Source organism: Penaeus monodon, chromosome 23 (assembly GCF_015228065.2).
Source record: "Penaeus monodon isolate SGIC_2016 chromosome 23, NSTDA_Pmon_1, whole genome shotgun sequence".
NCBI lineage: Eukaryota > Metazoa > Arthropoda > Malacostraca > Decapoda > Penaeidae > Penaeus > Penaeus monodon.
This window is the reverse complement of record NC_051408.1, coordinates 7,424,301-7,424,772: the sequence shown is the minus strand read 5'-3', so window position 1 is coordinate 7,424,772 and position 472 is coordinate 7,424,301. Positions and strand designations below refer to the sequence as shown.

The 472-nt window shown below is 47.7% G+C and overlaps 1 protein-coding gene across 1 annotated transcript in view; it reads left to right on the top strand.

The window, feature by feature from the left end:
* Positions 1–472, top strand: part of LOC119587766 (rhodopsin-like) — a gene marked incomplete in the record, with an annotated part of 44,239 nt that overhangs the window by 35,033 nt on the left and 8,734 nt on the right. Inside the window, 1 exon segment of the mRNA XM_037936454.1 lies at positions 192–328. Coding sequence (XP_037792382.1) covers positions 192–328 — 137 coding nt within the window.

The following is a 472-nucleotide window of genomic DNA, read 5'->3' as shown; positions in this document are numbered from 1 at the left end:
CATCATGCATAAACATACATCTAGGGTTAACAGTCACATATTTTCATCTTAGAAAGAAAATAAAAGAAAAACGAAATTGCACACATGCCTTTTCCTCTTACTTCCTCCTTTTTCTTTCTCAGTCTCTCTTCCCCATTCATTTCATCCACAAACCAAAGCTATATCAACCCTCCCCACTTTTTTTTTTACAGTGATCTCCCTCATGGGCATCCTGTCATGGCGGGAGAACCTCACTCCTCTGGCGACTATGCTTCCCGCTCTCTTCGCCAAGCTCTCTACCGTCTACAATCCTTTCATCTACGCCGTTTCGCATCCGAGATACCGGCAGGTGAGAGAGAGACGAGGGCAGGTGGCGACAGGTGGTCACGCTGGCCCATTAAGTTTGCCGGGGACTTAGGAGCTGACTGAGGTGGCCGAGGGAAGTCAGGTACACTAAGGACGGGTAATGAATGTCGTCTTAATAAGGAGGAGG